This window comes from Takifugu flavidus, chromosome 9 (assembly GCF_003711565.1).
Source record: "Takifugu flavidus isolate HTHZ2018 chromosome 9, ASM371156v2, whole genome shotgun sequence".
NCBI classification, from domain to species: Eukaryota; Metazoa; Chordata; class Actinopteri; order Tetraodontiformes; family Tetraodontidae; genus Takifugu; species Takifugu flavidus.
Window position 1 is genome coordinate 12,738,370 of NC_079528.1, and position 16,832 is coordinate 12,755,201.

General features: G+C 50.0%; 2 protein-coding genes across 8 annotated transcripts in view; one reads left to right on the plus strand and one right to left on the minus strand.

Moving 5' to 3' along the window:
- The first annotated feature begins 195 nt into the window (after positions 1 to 195).
- LOC130530900 (uncharacterized) lies at positions 196 to 9,875 on the plus strand. Its single transcript, XM_057042475.1, has 8 exons — positions 196 to 1,291; positions 2,140 to 2,319; positions 2,560 to 2,748; positions 3,319 to 3,495; positions 3,837 to 3,978; positions 6,347 to 6,864; positions 7,268 to 7,409; positions 8,101 to 9,875. The coding sequence occupies exons 1-8, from the start codon at positions 1,196 to 1,198 to the stop codon at positions 8,712 to 8,714; spliced, it is 2,058 nt and encodes a 685-aa protein (XP_056898455.1). The 5' UTR covers positions 196 to 1,195; the 3' UTR covers positions 8,715 to 9,875.
- drp2 (dystrophin related protein 2) overlaps positions 9,107 to 16,832 on the minus strand; it is a 102,248-nt gene continuing 94,522 nt past the window's right edge. For 4 of the 7 annotated variants that reach the window (XM_057042431.1, XM_057042432.1, XM_057042435.1 and 1 more), the window contains 6 exons: positions 16,291 to 16,356; positions 15,290 to 15,436; positions 14,151 to 14,397; positions 12,128 to 12,245; positions 11,938 to 12,051; positions 9,107 to 11,688 (listed from right to left, as the gene is read on the minus strand). In XM_057042431.1, the coding sequence (XP_056898411.1) occupies positions 11,669 to 11,688; positions 11,938 to 12,051; positions 12,128 to 12,245; positions 14,151 to 14,397; positions 15,290 to 15,436; positions 16,291 to 16,356 (712 nt within the window). In that variant the 3' untranslated portion in view covers positions 9,107 to 11,668. The remainder of the gene's footprint in view (positions 11,689 to 11,937; positions 12,052 to 12,127; positions 12,246 to 14,150; positions 14,398 to 15,289; positions 15,437 to 16,290; positions 16,357 to 16,832) is intronic. The other 3 variants (XM_057042433.1, XM_057042436.1, XM_057042434.1) reach the window with 2 other exon arrangements.

Genomic DNA, 16,832 nt, shown 5'->3' on the forward strand with positions numbered 1-16,832 from the left:
TATTTTGATTACATTTCTTGAACATTGAGCTTTAGACATTAACAAAGCTACATCACAGATATTTCACTTCCACATCGAGGGATTACACTATTGTTACCTACGTTGGTGGAGATAAAGGTTTAATAAGGAAATCTCAGCCGCCAAACGCGTTCATGTCTGCCACAGATCTATAATCTATATTCGTTACACTGTAATGTGCCACATTTCTCTGCAAGCTCCCAACATCAGTTTACAAATGCTCTCGCACGTCGAGGGGAGCGTTGGTGCCGAAGTCGACCTCATTTACATTCTCCTAGATTCTTTGTTGCCGCCCCTGTGGTCATGTTGGGATGTCCCAGAGGCAAAACCAGCATTTAAATATAAAAGTTCTGGAAATTCATATAATTCTTAGGCACATTTAGTGCGTGACAAAATAATGAATAATTAATTTAGGGCACATTGGACGAGAACTTGGGGAATGCATTTTTCATTTCATTTTTCGCTTCCTGTGTTTAAACTGGGTTAAAATCAAGTTGGCAGCATCTGGAGCTGTTGTGTGCCTTTGTCGCAAGTACTTACCAAGTTATTTTGTTTAGTGACCATGAAGCACAGTGAATTAAAAGTGCTTTGAAAAATGCAGTGCAAGGTTTTTATAGACTGTACGGATATTTCATTGTAGTAAAGAAAGGCTTTTCAGAGGGTTTGGATGGCAATCAAACATTTGAAAGTGAGTATTTAACCTACGCGTTCTGTCAAAAAGGTGGAACTTTGAAGCAAATAAATGGCAGCAAAAACATTCTTTCATTCTGCTGTAAGCCAATCTTGAATGAAATAACTTCCAAGCATTCCTGAAGCCAGCTCTTCCTGTTTCTGCTCTTTTCTGTCCCTTGTCACCAGGGCTTTGCTCTTTTCCCCAGGATGATCCCTGCCTGGAATGATCCGGGCCTTTCCCATCCATGATCCCAGAACATGGCGGCCATCCCCGCCCGTCCTGTGCCCTCCCTGCAGGGATTAACCTACCATTCGTGGTGGCAGGAGAAAGATTAGCTCCTCAGATTGAAGCGTTCACCTCCAAACCCTGCCTAATCCAGCCATCTGTCAAAGCGGGAGCCGAGCGGCCAAGAGTCTCCCTCCTCAAGACTAATCAACGCAGGAGCAAACAGCTCAACAGAGGCAAAACAAGCCTGGAAAGAAACGCACTCGGGGCTGAGTGGAAATGGAGGAGACGTACCTTATTAACCATCCAGGAGTCAGGAAAAAGATTCTGGCCGGAGGCACAGGACCGCTGCCTCATTTTCCACCCGGGACAAAGGTAGTGTGTCACGTCTGACAGCAGGACCGGCGCGGGGCACCTTCATTACAAGAGGCTCGTTCATTTGAATACATTTGTGATTCTAAATTATGTAACTGCGTCGCCTGTATCGGTCAGAGCCTTTCTTCTATGATTTACCCCCTGAGATCACCTGTTCGGTCCCTGGCACTCGCACGCTGCCACCGTTTGGTCCTCCGTACTGCCTCGTGGTTCTGCCACGTGTTTTGTTCATCCCATGCTGCTCACAGACTTCTATTTTCTACCGACTCCCATCCAGCCACATGGCATCAAGGCCAGACGTCTGCTGTCCATGACAGCCGCAGCGTGAGGTCACGCCCTTCGTGCGCTCGCACCCTTGTGGGACCATGGTGCGGCCTGTGGGGCTCAATCAGGTGTTCACGTGCGTGCAAAGACCTGGTTTTCTGCTCACTGTGGCCTTAAACGTCCCCCTCCGTGTGTATCCGGATCAGCCAAGTGCCTTCTTCCGGTTTCGAGGCCGCCCGGGTGGGTCCGACCATCTTGTGAATCAGGGCATTCAGCGAGCGTGAGCGCGCATCGCGAGTGCTCGTTAGTCCGGGTTCCAGTCATTCGTGCCAGTCACAATGTCCTCCGATTTACTGAGTCGAGGTGTCCGCAACCCTGATATGATCGGCGGTGGGAGAGCTGGAAATCTAGTGCAAATAAAATGTATTTCATCTATTATCTTTCTATTTGCAAATAAACCGCATTCATTCGGTTTGAACTCATGAAAAACAGATTTCCACTGTCTTTCATTTGGGTTTGTGCTTCATGCTGGTGTCCTGACGGATGCATTTGTTTAATTTGCGCTCTCCTGCCTCCACCTCCAGCTGGTTTTCCATTTCCAGACGCTGCTGGACGACTTTGAGCGAACGGTCGTCGACGACAGCCGACTGGCCGGGAGGCCTGCTGAGATCTTCGTGGGGAAGATGTTCAAGATGGAGGTGTGGGAGACGCTGCTGATGTCCATGAGGGTTGGGGAGGTGGCAGAGTTCTGGTGTGACGCCGTGGTGAGTAACAGACCGACGCATGCACGGGAATTCCAGAGCCCTTAAACGCATCCTAATCGCGGTTTATGGCGCACACGAATCTGCTGAATCCTCTGAACGCACCGCTTGTGCAAATAGTAGTGATCCTTTCTTCTGCACAAAAATGAAAACTGATGCTCGTATATTCTTAAAATGAACAAAGTCAATATAAAGACCTGATTTAATTGCATCAACATCCACACACTTTGTGTTTTTCCGCAGCATACCGGCTTGTACCCCATCGTCTCTAAGGGAATGAGGCTAATTGCTCAAGGGAAAGACCCCCTGGAAGGCCAGAAGCACATGTGCGGTATGGGAAATCTATTCCACTATCACTCCACCGGATTCCCAGAGCTCGATGAGCTGATGAAAACCCCTCAGCCGCTTATATTCATCATGGAGCTGGTGCAGGTAAAGGACAGTAAAAAAGAATGTCCCACTGGGAAGCGACAGAAGAGGGGCGAGCGTTGAGCCGTCCGTGTCTTCGGCTCACGTCCTCTATTAAAAACCCACTGAGAGAGTTGATAGAAACAAAGTGACGTCTCCTTCGGCTCAGAATGCCGCTCCCACAATCAGCCCGAAACCCAGCAGGGGCTCCAGCAGTGCTAAATTACCATCTTCATCTGTTTCTGATACTTTCTCGGGCTGTTCGGCTGGCAAGATGAAGGATACGGAGTCTTTATTTAACAGAAACACACCCTGTCACGCAGTGGAGCAGTTACAGCTCCAGCTCCACATTTCTGTCGCTTCTGAGCCACTATAGAGGGGAGGGTGCCGAACACGCACCAATGGTCTCGGATGATTAATGTGGTCCGAGGCTGGCGGGTTACAGGTCGCGGCAGGTCTAAACAGGTCCAAACGAAGCCAAAAGGGACGCGATAAAAAGACAGTCAAGTCAAACTGAAGTGATGTAGCACGATATGAGAATCAGGATGAACGACCGGTGGTGACTGTCTGCGCGCCTGCCTTTGCTGCATCCAGGTGGGCGACCCCATGTCCTACCACCGCGAGTCGTGGATGATGGAAAAGGACGAGAAGCTGCGGACGGTGCCGCTGCTCCACATGCAGGGCAACGCGCTGGTCAAGCAGAGGAAGTTCCGAGAGGCTGCGAGCAGATACAAAGAGGCCGTCCTGCTGCTGAAAACCGTCCAGTCCAGAGTGAGTCCAAACCATCAGGTCACGCGCCGTCGCGTCCTCTCCGTGGAACCCCAGGAGGGTTCTGGGGGCAGGAAGTAGCTGGTCCCGCAGGAGAAGGTCTGCTAGAGTTTCAGCCCGACATAATGTGGGGGAATTTTAAGGATCATCCGCACGCAAACATCACGTAATGATTTGTTGGTCGGGGGCGAGAATGACGGGTTCCTGAACTCACGCTGTGTTTGCGTGAATATATTCAAACCCCCAGAACTGACGGGAATGATTGAAATGCAGGCAGCAGATGTCAGGCAAACGCAGCAGCTCATAACACCTTCTCCTCTTTCTTCTCCCATCTGTGTGTGTAGGAGATGCCGGGCGACATAGACTACATTAATCTGGGTCGTATGATCATCCCCCTGGAACTGAATTACTGCCAGTGCATGCTGGAGCTGGAGGAGTATTATGAAGTCATCGAGCACACCGACGAGCTGCTCCACAAACACAAAGGTAAAGCCGCGCGTGGAATGTCGATCGGACGGTCCGGTCCCGCTGGCAGCTTTGGAGTGTAGGAAACATGCTGCGTTCAGGCCAGACTGATAAATCAGACAGATTTCATGGCCGATTTGTCAAATTGAATTCGTATGCGGTGCCGCAGATGCTCAGCAGGAGAGAAACCAGCCGACAAGCTCTTCGACCAACCAGAAGGGCCTCCGGAATGTGAACGATCGCACCACCAGCAGCTCGGCATATTTATTCATAAATAAATAACAATGAGCCATGAATACATTATAGACACACTTGTCACTTTATTATTTCCTTCAAGGTGTCGCCAGTTTTCTTTGCTGCAGTAAGTTGAAGAAAACAAACGTTTCTGGTGTGTGTTTGGCCCCAGTTTGTTCCGTCGACCCATGGAATGACACGATAAATGGAAAATGCCCGCTTCCCAGAGAGGATGAATGTTTCCAACATTATTTTGGCCCGTTCGGGGAGGCGGGTTCATCAAACGCCATTTAATCTGAACATTCATGAAAAGGAAGTGGCTCAGGGACACGGACCATCTGCAGATGGAGAGAGAGGAAATAGAATTAAGGAACGGGAGGATTTTCACTCATCAAGCAGTTGAGAGATTCTCCAAAGGAGGCGAAGGTTTTGTTTGAGCTTCTGGATGGACCCAGGGGCATTCCCCCATCTGAAATGTCAATTTTGTTTTCCCTGAATGTAAAACATGCAAAGCAATTCTTGTAGGAGCCCCGAAGAAAGTAAAGAACAGGCTCACGTCTAACTGGGGAAAGGTTTCTTGGTTGGCTCCTCAACAGTTTCGAGGGCTACTGCACCATAGCAACAAGGTCCAAAAGCTTTTCCAGATTCTTCCAGTATTTTTTGGAATCGCTCATCTTTTCATCTCCACATATTCAAACGTATTTAATCCCAAAGGCGTCCCCCTCGAATTGTGTTCATACGAGGAACATCCAGGGAAAGATGGAGCCCAAGACCATTTCTGATCATCTTAACAAGGCAGCAAATGTCAATATTTCACACATTTTGGAAGAATTGTTTCAAATGAAGTGCATGCAAAGCTGCTCGGCGAAGGGTAAAATGGGTCTGTGCGCAAGTTGCCCCCTCCCCAGGATATCAGCACAGCGACACAGTCATTTCAAAGTGTTGGGAAAGTGTGACAGGTCAGGGTCTGATGCCTCTGCCGGCGTCGTCGCCGCGCCTCTTGTTTGTTGTCCTCGGTGACAGTGTGTAGAAGAGCCGACTTTGACACTAACACGAGTTTTAAAGCTGGAGCAGCCCGGGGAGCTGGCGCGTCATCCCCATGGCTACTCACACAGTCCTGGGAGCTCTCGTGCTGACGCTCCCCCAGCTCCGCAGCCTTATGAATTATGCCACAGTGGCAGTCTTTCTATTGTTCTCTCTGTCCCCGAGCCTGCTCATATTTTTCCACTCATATTTGTCTTCAGCGGGAGGAGGCAGCGTGCACATCCCCGTAGTTTGTTTGCGGCATGCGTGACATGCGCGGTGGAGGATGGGTGCGCGGCTCTGGTGTGTGCGCAGGGTTGCAGCTGTGTTGTGGCGAGGATTGACGGGATTTTCACAGCTCCACGGGCTGATTTCAAGCTGCCGTGAGGCTGCAGCGCTCTTCACGAGGCCTCCCTCCACTTTCACTTTCTTCTCTCCCTTTGTCTTTTCTCAGCTAAACCTCTTTTCGCTCCTCTCAGCCTCTCCTTCCCGGGTCCCTCTCATCAATACGTCGGCCAGTCCTCCCTTTCCTGCATCCCGCCTTTGTTAAAAGCAGCTGACGGTTGGTTTTTGCCAGAGGCAAGAGCAACATATCTTTGGGAATGGTGCCCGAATTAGGAATTTTATGGGTGGGGGAGGAAGGAAGAGGAAGGAGTTAATAAAACTGGAGCCACCAGCCAGCACCGCTGCAGCACGTTGCGCTCAGATAGGCTCCAACTAGCAGCGGATGAAATTAGCTTCACATAAATAACTAAAACCCGAGGAGCCGATGTGGAGGAGCCAGTCAGATGTGGGTAATGTGGTCGATGCCGCGCTTCAAATGAGTCCTGACCAATCGGCCTCTCCACGTGAGCGTGCGGCAGACAGCGACGTGAGCCTCGGCAGGTGTGAGCACGCGGCGGCGCGGGCGGGCGGGCGGGCGTTCACCCCGCGGCATCTTGAGCAATATCATCGCGATCAACAGAGATGCAGCGTGTAATTCCGTTTGATCTGGCGCAGACCCGCGCTGGCCTAAATGCAAATAAACCGCCACCGCCGCTGCAGCAGACCTTCGCTTTATTTCTCCGTTCATTAATAATTCTGTTTGGGTTCATTTACCGGGCTTGGGTTTTTTATTTCTCGATATTCTCAGATTGTGTGAAGGGGTACTACAAGAGAGCCAAGGCTCACGCCGCCGTGTGGAACGAGAAGGAAGCCCGCAGAGACTTCAACATGGTGGCCAGCCTGGACGTCACCCTGGCCTCCCTCGTCGGCCGGGAGCTGAGGGCGTTGTCGGAGCGCATGAAGGAGAAGTACTGGGAGGAGAAGGAGGCGTACTGGAACATGCTGGAGAAGACACAGGACAAGGAGGCGGAGGACCAAGGAAGCGGAGGAGATGGGACAAAAGAGCAGGGAGGAGAAGAAAACCAGGAAATATCTGAGGGAGGGGAGCTGTCACCGGGGGCAGCAGGCGACCATGAGGAAGCCTGTTCCGCCACCATCAGTCCCAGTGCTTCCAGTGGGTCGGAGGGGAAGGACTGGCAGCAGATGCTACGGCTCATCATGCTGCTGCAGGACGAAGGGAACTTTCTCATCAAGGAGAAACGCTTTCAGGAGGCTTCAGCCAAGTTCACCGAAGCCCTGGAATACGTGGACGCCCTCCGAAAACTGGTCAGTGTTCCCCACCACAGGTCTTCTAAAAGCGCAGCAATCTGGCGGGTGGCTTTGGTTTTGTTGTCTGCTGGAAAAATTCCAAATTGTTCCCCAGCAAAACTGGAGGAATGTCAACAGTTATTGACAGCACGCTCCCAGCTGCTCCAGTGATTGAAATAAAGATTGCCGCTCACGCGCCACAATCATCTCCCATTGTTGTTTCTCCTCCAAAGAGCAGCTGTGGTATCGAAGGTATGCTGGCGAGAAGAAAAGCAGAGACAAGAGGATCCAAAAATACCAGCTACCCGCAGATTTCTCTGCTTTATTCGATTGTGATTTACTCCGTAATCATCTGAGCTTCACCACAGCACTCCATCATCTTTAAAAAAAGAACCCTTAATGATGCCCTGGCCTCCTGCAGGTGGACAGAGAGTCGGAGGACTTGGAATCGCTGGAGAAGGTGTGTCTTCCGCTGACGCTGAACCTCAGCCAGTGCCTGCTGGAGCTCCAGCAGCACCAGCGAGTGGTGGAGCTCAACGACAAGCTGCTGAAGAAGCATAAAGGTGAGATGGATGTTGAAATCTGGGCGGTCAATTAGTTCAAAAAGCAGTAAAAGAGGGAGTTTTGCCTTCTGCTGAACTTGCAACGAGCTGATGTGATGGCAACAGGCTGAAGAAGGATGTTCCTGGAACGAACCGTGATTTAACCGAGCAAACGGGCCTCACCTGGGTGACAGGTCACCGAGGAAATCGGGTTTTATTTCAGGCCGGTGGACGCAGAAGCAGGGCGAGCGGCTTGTTTTCCCAGTATTCCTCCAGCGCGTCTTTATTTTGGAGCGTGAAAACCATCAGGATGTTTTGCTAGAATAAACGCCCCATCCTCCCAGTGTGTGGGGGCAACTAAGTTTACCAGTCAAAGAGAGGACCCAACAATCACGGTGGCGGTGGCGGTGGCGGCGAGCCTCGCCGGCTCCCCCGACACCCGCCCATGGCCGCTGCTGCTTTCTTTTTGTTTCAGCCACGGCTGAATAATTCATGGTCAAGGCTGATGAAACGCCCCCCCATCCCCCCCCGTCTTCGACTCCCTTCATTTCGGTTGCAGTTTGCCCCCAGCCTCACCGACCTTTCGTTTGCTACCTACCTTTCACTTCCTGTTTCACTGCTTCGCGGCCTTATTCAGCCACTTTGTTTCCTGTTGGCTCGGCCGCTTTTTACACGTTGACCTTTCGTGATTTCTCCTCTTCGATGTCCACAGGTAGCTTTAAAGCCACGTACCAGCGGGCGCGGGCGCACGCCGCTCTGTGCAACGAGGAGGAAGCACGGAGGGATTTCGACCTCGTGGGGAAATTGGACCCGAAGTTCAAACCTTTCATCCGACAGGAATTAAAGAAGCTGGGGGAGAGCATGCGCGTCGTGCACGCTCGCCAGAAGAAGACTTACTGGGACACAACGCAGGAGAAGTGGGGAGCTGGAGGGAGCGAAGTAAAGGGGGCAGAAAGGAAAAAGGAATGGTCAGAGAGAAAAAGGGAAGCAGTTCAGACGACAAGTGACTCTAAGGCAGCTCAAAAGGCGGAAAAGAGTGAATGTAAAATGGATGAAAAGAGTGAATCAGAACAAGAGAAAGAGGCAGAAAAGAGTGAATGTAAAATGGATGAAAAGAGTGAATCAGAACAGGGGAAAGAGGCAGAAAATAGTGAATCTGATGCAGATCAAAAGGAAGAAAAGAGTGAATCTGAAATGGATAAAAGGAGTGAATCAGAACAAGAGAAAGAGGCAGAAAAGGGTGAATCTGAAGCTGATAAAAAGGCAGGAAAAAGTGAATCTGAAATGGATGAAAAGACAGGAAGGAGTGAAACAACAGAGGGATAGCTGTGGGTAAACCCCCCAGAGAATGTGGATCACACAGAAAGAGGAAAGTGAACGAGCGGTGTAATAAAGAGTAGAGTAGGATGGAGGATGAGGCGTAGGAACCTGAAATCATGCAGCCGTTCATCCAGGCAGGCTGAGTTTCAGCAGCTAATCTAGTTTCAGATAAAGACAACCATCAGCCGCTCGGGCAGAGATAAGGTAATGAGCCTGAAATTGGTCAGAGATGATCACAGTAAAGGTCATTTCAGTGATAAAACAGGAACCGCCGGCACTCAAACAGACGATGAGCTTGAACCCTGCGTCACAGAGGGAGATAATCATTCCTTCAACTGGGAAATACAGAATCACAAATGGCGGTTAAAATTTAACAAAAACCCCCAAAAAGCCAGACGAAGAGGCAAATACAAAGATTTTATTTCTGTACACAAAGAGTAGAAAGCAGCCATAACCCACTTGTTATTACAGTAAAAAGCTTTTCTTTTTTTTACTTCTTCAGAAAATGTCTATATATAGATTTAAAAACTCCACGGAAAAGAAAGCACAGAGTGTTTGAGCCGGAGCCGAACTCGATATCGAACCCAATAAACCACAAAGACGGAAATGACCAATGAGGTATATTAATAGTGAGTCGAACAAACGAAGCCTCCGCTGGTCAGTAAGGTATGAGTGTTGTGTCTTTGTGTCTGAGGTTAGGTGATCCACCCCCCCATCCGCCCCCCCGATTGGCGGGAGGCGGTGCACGAGTGTGTGTCTCCTTCCACGGTGATTAGCGCAGCGTTAGCCAAGCGGGCTAGCTACATGCAGGACATTAGCAGCGTTCGTGGTGGTCCTTTTTCGTCGGTAACGTCACGTAGAACACGATGGAGACCGTGTGGGGAACACAGGAAGCAGCTTTAGAACTCTCTACACTCAATATTAGACTGTGTGTGTGTGTGTTCATACTCCCCTTGTTTGTGTGTTATTTCAACCTACATCCTATATATTCTGAAAAATACATGGTGATCGTCATCACGCGGCCTCTTTCCGTGCGCTGTGAATATTACACCAGTTTGTGTACCCACACAATAACGCCCCAGAGGCTGCTGGGAGCTCATCGGTGTGTAATCAGATGTACGGATGTCAATAAATAAACGCCTATGAATAAAGATAGCTTGTCACGGCGTTGCGTTATTTTTTTTGTTTGTTTTTTCTCTCCTCTCCACCCACGAGCGGAGCTGCGCCTCTTTGTTCTGACATGTGAGAGCTTAACTCAAACCTTTTCTTGAGCGACGCCGCTGCATCGGGAGATCTAACAGATATGATAATTAGCGCTAGCAGCTACGCAACTGGGAGCCCTGGGTGGAGGTGTGAGAGGGCCGCTCTACCTCCCTTAAGGCGATTAGCATTTGGACCGCATCACCTTTCCCGGCATGGTGACCTGCGGTACTGCAACCTTGGGAATGGTTACCCTGGCAACGGCACCAAAACTATTAAGCGGAGCATCTAAAGGAGGATGGTGTCAACACGCGTTCACGGGGCACCTGGAGGGGGCGGCTGACAGGGAACGCTGCGTTCAGGTTTCAGGGTGAGGTCAGCACGTGGTTTCCAGGATTAAGATGAATTCCCGTCATTTCTGCGGAGGCCACGCGCTCGCGGGGGAACACCAAACCGCAGCGCATTTGTCTCCGGCGATCTCTTGTCTCGCTCCTGGAAGGCACATCAAACAGAACCCCCCCGACCTGCCCTCCAGTGATACATTTTTTCCTCTCCACCTTTCTTCTTTTGTTTCGAGTCTTTAGGCTCTTCAAGCATCACGTTCGCCCATAAAAGCGCCGTCTCAACGACGAATCGCTCAACCGCTGCGGCAGTTTGAAGCGAGCCTGCAACCTACTTCCCTGAATGTAAGACGATGGATAAAAACGCCCGCAAACCTCTTATTTACCGCCTCGGTTTGGTTTTAAGGCATTGACTGACTGTGTCATGTTTGGAGCAGACTGGCGCTGGTGGCATGAAGGCGAAGCCACGGCCATTACTCGTCTTTTTGTGACGCTAAGTGCAATTAAGCTCCCATTAGTGAGAAAATTAGACAGGTAGCGTCAGAGGCTACCGTGCTGTTCAACATGGTGCTTGTTAAAGCTGGTGTGGTGGCGACGTGCTGAGGGCGCTTTACCCTCACGGTGCTCCTCCTTCCTTCCTTAGCGCTTAGCGTGAGAGTGCTAACATAGCAGAGCGGACACCTGTTAGCTTTGTCTTTCACAGGCGGATATTTTCTCGTTCAGGAACGTGAATCATGCGGGATTCTGAAAACCAAGCAGGCGGAACTTGTGCACAGCAAAGAGAGAGAGTGCACGGGCACCGGGGAACTTGAGGGCTGATTTAAGAGAGGCGAGGAACTGGAGAGGATTAGAGGAACACAGTGTTTGCATACAGAGGCGCTGTGCTAGGGGGCACTTTGGCTGTCTTAAAGAAAATCATGGATTTAACTGCTGATGTGTCACTCTCAGAGTAAATGAGCTTCCTGTGAGTGACGAGCACGCAGCCAGCCCCGCCCCCCTGGGGTCGACCCCAGCAACATTAACCCTTCCAAAACACAACGACACCACAGACAAACAAATAAACACGGATGATTTCTCGATCAGTTCTTTAAAGAGAGGCCAACTGGTGCTGGAGGTGGACCCAGTCCAGCGGCGCCGTGGCGTTGCCGCCCGCTGCTCACTTCCCTTTGGCTCATTAACGTGGTGACAGACGGCTCCAGACGCTCAGACGGATCAGACGGACGTCGTGTGAGCCTTTCAGGGGCGGGGGGGAAAGGCTTTTAGTGCACGGAGTTCTGATTGGAGAGGCGGCGCCCTGACAGCTGCTGCCGCCGCGGCGGTGGGGGACTCATCCCGGTGTGTGTTGGCCTGACCTCTGCCGTGACCTCTGCCATCAGGTGACCTTTCAGACGTTCTGCTGCTCCCGACCCCCACAGTGGATTAGATATGAGAGGGTGTGCCTGAAGTGGAGAAGTACAGGTAAAAACCCAATCATTCACCCATCTATCCATCTATCTATCTATCTATCTATCTATCTATCTATCTATCTATCTATCTATCTATCTATCTATCTATCTATCCATCCATCCATCCATCCATCCATCCATCCATCCATCCACCCACCCACCCATCCATCCATCCATCCATCCATCCATCCCTCCATCCTCCTCTAGCGGTGGCGTCTCTGCTGTGTGCTCAGGTGATCCGACCTGGTTCTGAAGGGAAGACGTTCCTCAGCTGCTCGATGACCTCCTGGAGCTGCAGCACCGTGTCCTGCTCGTGCTCCAGATCATCGCCTGTGACACGTAGCACATCCGTGAATGCTGAGGGGATTATTATGGGATGAGTTCACATGCTGAGTGTGGTTGTAAATGTGAGCCCAGCCGGCCTGAGGATCACCTGCTGCTTCGGTGTCGGTGGTCTCTCTGCTGGCGGCCTCCCCGTGGTGACCCCCCCCAGACACCGGGGAGGACAGAGTGGACGGTTCTGACCCGTTGGCCTCCGAGTCGTCTTTGGGCTGTGAGGTTTGATAACACCAAATATTGATAATTGGAGGAATTTCATCATCATTATATATATTTATATATATATAAAAAATTCCATCCCTCCCTCCATCCCTCTCTCCATCCCTCCCTCCATCCCTCTCTCCATCCCTCCCTCCATCCCTCTCTCCATCCCTCCCTCCTTCCATTCCTATCTCCCTCCTTCCATCCCTCCCTTTCTCCCTCCCTCCTTCATCCCTCCCTTCCGCCATCCCTCTCTCTCCTCCCTCCCTCCCCCTTCCTCCCTCCCTCCCTCCCTCCCTCCCTCTCTCCCTCCATCCCTCTCTCCATCCCTTCATCCCTCCTATAAGCGCTGTTCCCTCTTCTACTTGTTTGTAAAGCTCACAAACATTTGGAATATATAAATTGACCCTTCAACAAGAAAAAGTCATTTCCCTTTTATCTACCAACTGACTCCACTGATGACAGTTTTAGTCGGAGGAGAAAGATTTGTTGGGATTACATGAACATCTCTTTCTTTCCGGCTCCGTCCAGCTCATCCTGATATCTCTTTCTCTATATTTGCTGACCCATATGAGCACTTGATATCTGCATTCCTGCTGCTTGTGCTTTATATTTTCTCATGTACGTCTTCACTAACTCTGGTCCCCAAACCTTGAATTCCATTAAAGCTTATCCACCGTCTCCACTCTTTCTTGGCTCGATTTTTCCTGCTGCGATGTTTCCACTTGCTTTTCAAAACCTTTCCATTTGAAAAACGACACTATAGCTGATGGACCCTAAATGGAGGGTGACTCTAGCTGTTCAAACTCTAATCTAGTCCAGAGTCGATTCCCTATCTTTGACCTTTGAGTTGGAATAGACAAGATTGTGCCAGAGTACCGTAATCTCCGGACTATAGGGCGCACCTGATTAAAAGCCGCATAATCTAATTTTAGAAAGAAGTTCAATGTGGTATAGAAATACCATAGAAATACAGATCCCGGAAGTACACAGACGCAGACTTCCGCCAGCTTTAAGCTCCACTTTACACTCTATGAAAGACATATCAACAAAGGGACGTCTTCAATCACACACACAACCTGGCTTATGGTGTGAAGGTGCAAACAGTAATTAAATACATCAACAACCAGAACTCAATAAATAGAACACTAACATTGAAAGTTGCAAAGGATAACATTTACAACGAACAAAAACAGGGTTAACACCAACCTGAACCCACAGACACACTGCCACAAAGCATGCTGGGAAATTCTCACACTGACCCTCCCCAACACGCTACACTACCTTTGCTTTTCTTTTCAAAGGGTGCCTGTGACGCGGCAGTAACACAGCAGCAATACGGCAGTAACACTAACAGGGCTGGTTAAAAAAAACATACCGGTAAAATTTCTTCTTGCATTTTCCATGATGAGGGTCTGTTTATGCTAATTTTATTCATACACAAAGCGCGAAGTTACACTAAACTTGCGTCTTCCTCGACGCATATATTCCACCCGTCTCTGTTACCTTTTCCACTCGAGCGCCCCTAGCGGCCGATAGAAAAATTACATAAATAAGCCGCAACGTAGAACAAGCCGCAGTGTTTAAAGTGTAGGAAAAAGTAGCGGCTTATAGTCCGGAAATTACGGTAATATTATATTAGTATTTAATTTATATGTTACCAGTAAATGTTATTTATGGTCAGTACTTGTGAAAAAATGTCAACCAGTCAATGAGTGCTTTACTGTGGCCTTGCTGAAAGGGTCAATTTTAAGCTATTTTAATTAAAAAGTCCTCATTTTGACTAACTATGCTAATATAGCTCATACTGAGCTGAACTTAAAAACATTTCCCATCATTAAACTGGTTGTTGTGCAACCCTGTCAGCAAGCAAACGTAATTCCAGTTGGTCGGCCCAGGAGCCAGAACACTGTAACCTGTAGCAGCAGCTCCCTGAGCCTGCGCAGCTGGGACTCCAACTGTTTGTTGTGGTCTTCCAGGATCTGCATCCGCGTCTCCAGGCGGGTCTTGTGTTGTCGCAGGGCCCGCGCCTCGGCCAGGAGCTCCTCGTCCTGCTGGCCCTCTGTCGACCCCATGCCGGTCTCTCCCGCCTCAGTCAGCATGGGAACCGAGGCGGCCTCTGCATGTTTCCACTTGAGCCTCCTGTACTCACCCTGAAGCACCCTGTGGAGCCACAGAAGGAAGAAAGAACGGTGAGGGCCCCTGTGCTGCTACGCTAAAATACAGGTCACATGCTCACACGTAAACACGAGCATTTATTCTCTGCTGTCGATAAAAACGTATCACCAACCCGGGGCTGGCCGATTCTTCATAATATGCTTTAAGCAAATTCAATAATATATGAAATATGGGGCCTATAGCTGTGAGAGCCACAGCAGAGGCTATAAAACAAGAACCGGTGGGAACCGGTGCAAAATAAGGTCAGCAGAGCACCAACTAAAGAGTCACATGGGCCCACATTGTGGACTGGGTCAAGGTTCTAGACACCTGCAGGGCTCTCGTCCACATAAAACTGCGCAGATGTGAGCAAATGTATTCATATGAATCACTCAGGCAAAGGTTGCCTCCGGTAACCAATTAAAAGGACAGGACTCAAATTAGCTTTCTAATATAAAACGCCCGGATGTCATAGCTACCGAGATGTGACTCATTCAACTGGAAGAATTCCGCATTCCAACCAGCGGAGCAGTGGTTTTACTCCGATCACCCCAGTCAATCACTGACCGTCTCTCCCATCTTTGCCACAAGAGAGGGGAAAAAAAAACCTGTTTCCAGGTCTGACATAATATGTTAGAGGATTTACAGCCGGCTTTCTACCGATATTGTTTTCTTAAGGCTGTTTGGAGGGTTTGAGGGTGAGAGTGATCTGTTCTGTGAATATCGACGGATTTGTCGGGAATTCCCTAAGGCCTCAAGACAAAAACAAAACCTGTGTTATTCCTGCACGTTCTGGGGAAAGAGAGGAGTTTTGATAGGCTTTTAAGATTCCGGCCGCAACAAAACCCGCGGCTCCACACTCACTGTACACGCGTTGTGTTCGGCCGTGGATGCAGACCTGTTCTCGTTCTCCAGTCGGGCCAGGGTGCACTGGAGCTGCTCCTTGTTCTGGTGCTCCAGGTGGACCAGCAGCATGTGTTGTCCGCAGGGCGAGTCCTGGTCCAGAGCTGGGCTGGAGTGACGCAGGAGGTACTGATCTTCATCCCTGAGTCCCCCACACAGGAGACAACACGCTAAGCCACCAGCACACAGCCGCAGCCGCACAAAGCCGAGCCAAGGGCGGGATGGGCCGAAGCCAGGCGAGGCCAGGCACTACAGGACGAGGCGCAGTGAGACGAAACTGGGCCGGATGGAATTGACCTGACCGAATTTTGATTGTTTTGGGTCCCAATCCACACTTGTAAACAGTGGGAGATTGTGCCTTCAATGCTGGCAAATGATATATTAACATTTATTAGAAATTCAGCGTGATTATACTGCTAAAGATTCCTCGCCAGTTATTTTAACCGGATGCCAAGTGTTATTGGAAAGGCCGTCATTAAAGCTTCTATTGGAGACTGTGTTCAGGACCTCAGTGCTTTTTATGGTACAAGCAGCAGAAACACTGAGCTCAGAACAACGTCTGCACAGGTGATGCGGTGAACGCCAGAGCCAGGCACACAGAGCAGCGGCGTGGACGGATCAATCACAGCCTACGGACACACGTGTGGCTTCTCTACATACACACAAGAACGTGTAAGGGCCAAAGAGCAACACAGGAGATGTAAGGCGTCACACACAAACACACACACACACACACGGTTCTCACAGAAGCGCTTTGTGTAACTACGCTCCCAACCAAGGATTTCAAACAGGACATGTGCACATAATGAAGGAGGGAGCGTGTGCATGCTGGTCGCTCTGGGTCATTTTCATATTCTTCCTTTACCCGCAGCGGCGTGCACGCACACACATACACACACGCGCACACACACACGCACAGGCCTGATTGTGCGCAGAAACACGTACGGTCTCTGCTGCGGTGGCAATGATGGAGGGTGGAGGTGGCGGCGTACTCACAGGCTTTCATCTGGTGACAGGCTGTCAGTGAAGAATGAGCAATTCTGGCTCTCCATTTCGGCCAATCTACACACACACACACACACACACACACACACACACACACGTACACAAAAGAGACACAGATGACAGGGTGGATAAACTATTTCACTGCTTTTACTATTATGGGCTATAAACTCCACAGCAAGCTGCTCTCAGTCGTTCAGAAAGCTGGATTCTGCAGGAGTTGTGAACACATCCAGGAAGGCACGGAGCAAAACTTTGATAAAAACGCTGTGAACTTGCAGGACGCGAGCAGTCAAACAGTCTTCCGGGGAGGTGCGGGACTGCAGACAGAGATGGCGTGTGCACTGGGGCCGAGAGAGTGTTTTTGGTTCCTGCTGACTATCAGCAGACTCCTGCGCTGCGCACGCTGCTCTATTGGCTGTTTCACTGCCATCACGGAGAAACTGCTGCAGCAGGAAAATGTAGTTTCAATGATTTATGCCGGGATGAGTTTGAGGACCATAAATATGAAATCGCACACAGGATTTGTTGCATTG

Bases quoted from the DNA above. Each gene is read 5' to 3' on its own strand.
- LOC130530900 (XM_057042475.1), top strand. From the start codon at position 1,196: ATGGAGGAGACGTACCTTATTAACCATCCAGGAGTCAGGAAAAAGATT. The intron at 2,749-3,318 runs GTAAAGGACAGT...TGCTGCATCCAG, and splicing joins TCATCATGGAGCTGGTGCAG to GTGGGCGACCCCATGTCCTA. The intron at 3,979-6,346 runs GTAAAGCCGCGC...CGATATTCTCAG, and splicing joins GCTGCTCCACAAACACAAAG to ATTGTGTGAAGGGGTACTAC.